The following is a 2,910-nucleotide window of genomic DNA, read 5'->3' on the forward strand; positions in this document are numbered from 1 at the left end:
ACTCTTAGAAGGGCATAACCTGAATCAACATTTTTGGACTCATTCAATTATTTCATTAAAAGCTATTAATCTCTAAGCATGGGATTACCTCCAATGCAACATTAACAGAGTGAGCCTATACTAGCAATAGATTAATCCAAATTTTGATCTGAACAACAGTGTGAAATATTGTCAGGTCAAGTGGTCTAAGGCAAATCAGGTACTGACAAAAGAAATGACAATGGAAACCAACCCCTGAGCTGGACTTGGTCAGAGCCCCTGCTGTGGGTGGTGCACCAGGTCAGGAAGTTGCAGGTGAGGTTTTTGTCTCACTGCATCATGAGTCTGGAACACAGTGTAAGACTTAGAGTTGCCATGCCATGTGCTACAGTAATAGCCTCATCCTCAGGCTGCAGCCCAGAGATGAGCAGAAGCCCTGCATTGGCTGAGGCATCACTGGATCCAGAGAAGCGGCTGGGGACCCCGGAGCCCTGGTGTTTATCTGAGTCTGAGTGGTAGTACAGGAGATACCGGGGAGGGTTCCCTGGATTCTGCTGGTACCAGTTTATCCAGAAATCACCAACTCTGAAGCCACTGCTCAGGGTACAGGTAAGTCTCACAGAAGTTCCCAGAGATGCAGAGAGGGAGGGTGGCTGGGTCAGAACCGGCTGAGACAGGGAACCTGCAAACACAGACACTCATGAGACTAGGCAGGGGACAAAGTTAAGCTGCTTGGAGGTCTGTGACAGTGAGGGTGACACCCACTCAAGAGCTGCCATGGATCTGGGGATGTCCCTACCTGTGCAGTGAGCCAGAAGCACAAGGAAAAAAGGGATCCAAGCCATGTCGGAGACTCCACCTGTGGCCCCAGATCAAGCCTGGGATGTGCCAAGCCCCTTTTATCTTCTCCAGGGCCTGAAAGGGGAGGGACCATTCACAAAAATTTGTTTCCTGCCTTCTAGATGAAGTCTCAGCTTTGTTCCTGAGAGGGCTGATTTCCACAAAGGCTCAGAGTTTGTCCCCTGGGAAGGACCAGGGAGGAAGCAGCTGCTGGGGCCTTCCACAGACCTGTGAGCAAGAGACCCCTCCCAGCCAGAGGGGACATAGCTGCTGACACATAGGCAATAGTGCCCCAGCCCTGGGGGGGTTGGCCAGTACACAGCTGGAGATCCCCACTGTGTAGACCCTGGAGATTCCCATAGCACCCCCTGCTGCCCACTAGTCAAACTTCAGTCTGTCACTGGAAAGGATGTCAGTGACACTGACCTGACAGCCTGGCCACTGTCAGTCCACAAGCATACATGTGTCACATGCCCTAGTGCCCAAGATAACTAATATTAACAGACTTCCCACTGAGGACTTTTGGCTTTGTCAGAGAAGAACATGGGGTTGATTCACCACCACACACCATGCATGAGACTACAGTGGATTGAGAAAGCAGAAGGCTGGGGAAACACACCTGAGCTGCTCTCTCAGCAGGGCCACATGAGGGAGGAGGCTAGTTCTCTTCATGTGGAGTGGAGGCCAGGTGTCCTACATCAGGACAGATAAGGCACACCACCTTCGCAGAAGAAAGATGGACTTTGGGGGGAGAGTAGGACATTAGTCATGATATGTTGAGGGGATGAAACACTACATGATTTGATAGTAACTTTGAGAAAATAGAATATAAGTGACAAAATAGTCGAGGAAATTTGAAGCCTAAATATAAAAGTACTTCTATGTCAGGGTGAGGTGCTTGTATTTTTATTTCATTTGGGCATGTTAGAGTTTGAAAATAGGAGAAATGATTGATGAAATATATATTTTATTTATAAAAATGTTCCAGCTTTGTCAGAGTATAATTGACAATCACAAATTGTATGCACTTTTAAGGTACAACATGAAGATTGGATATACATAAAAATTGTGAAGTAATCACCACAATCAAGCTAATTAATATATCCATCTCCTCATATACATACCATTTCTTCCTTACTTTTCTCCTTTTTCCTCTTTCTTTCTTTCTTTCTTTCTTTTCTTATCCTTTTTTGTAGTGAGAACACTTAAGGTCTACCCTGTCAACAAATTTCAAGTATACAATACAGTATTATTTACTAAGAAAGGTATACCTTAGAACATATACCTCATCCTGTTGTCAGTTTCAACAATGTGCCTGAAGACAACACAGCAAGTAAGGCCATGTCAAGAAGGCTTGAGGGATGACGATACAGGGAATCTGGAGGAGGAAGATGAGTGCACAATGCCCAGGATGAAGAACACAGGGAGTTGACTGTGGTCCTAGACTGAGGATGAGGGAAAGGATGATGGTGAACTTGAGGGCCCCTGTTAGGTTGATCAGGTGAATTTTATTGTCATTCACTGTCATACAGGTAATGAGATAGAGAAAGAGGAGGTTGAAGGGAAATAAAGGGGCTTTGTGTTATATTTGTAAACCTGGGGCATGTAGGAAATACCCAGGAATGGGAACATGGGATGTTGCCAAATCAGTCATTCACATTCCAGCGATAGGAGCATCCTTGCATGATCTGCATCAGTTCTGGTGAGAGTGCTAAGAAAAGAATAAGATAAGAAAGGTGATAAGATGATTTTTTTAAGTGTAAGTATGAACACCAGGAGCTACTCCTACTCACAGAACCAAGATAAAGAGTAAAAATCCATTTGAAATAAATAAGGAAATCCCTCATTTCTTTCATCATGTATTTTAATTATTTAAGCAATTACTTTTCAGATTGGGCCTCCTTTTAAAGTTGATTTGGTTATTGTGCTGCTGTCTTTTTTTAATGTGTGCAATTGTTTTTTTGTTTATTCATTCAGTTACGAAGAGTATTGTATTAACAACTGCAACTGTGATTGTGGATTATTTTTCTCATTGCTTCTGCTAATTTATGCTTCATGTTATTTGATAAGGTATGTTATCAGATTCTAGCT

At 43.8% G+C, this 2,910-nt stretch overlaps 1 gene segment (V, D, J or C); it reads right to left on the bottom strand.

Annotated features, from left to right (window-relative positions):
* Positions 1-249: 249 nt before the first annotated feature.
* On the bottom strand, positions 250-912 carry LOC125149393 (immunoglobulin lambda variable 5-52-like). The segment is given in 2 exon segments: positions 250-661; positions 779-912. Coding segments are annotated over 2 exon segments (458 nt in total).
* Between the last annotated feature and the right edge of the window lie 1,998 nt (positions 913-2,910).

Source organism: Prionailurus viverrinus, chromosome D3, assembly GCF_022837055.1.
Source record: "Prionailurus viverrinus isolate Anna chromosome D3, UM_Priviv_1.0, whole genome shotgun sequence".
NCBI lineage: Eukaryota > Metazoa > Chordata > Mammalia > Carnivora > Felidae > Prionailurus > Prionailurus viverrinus.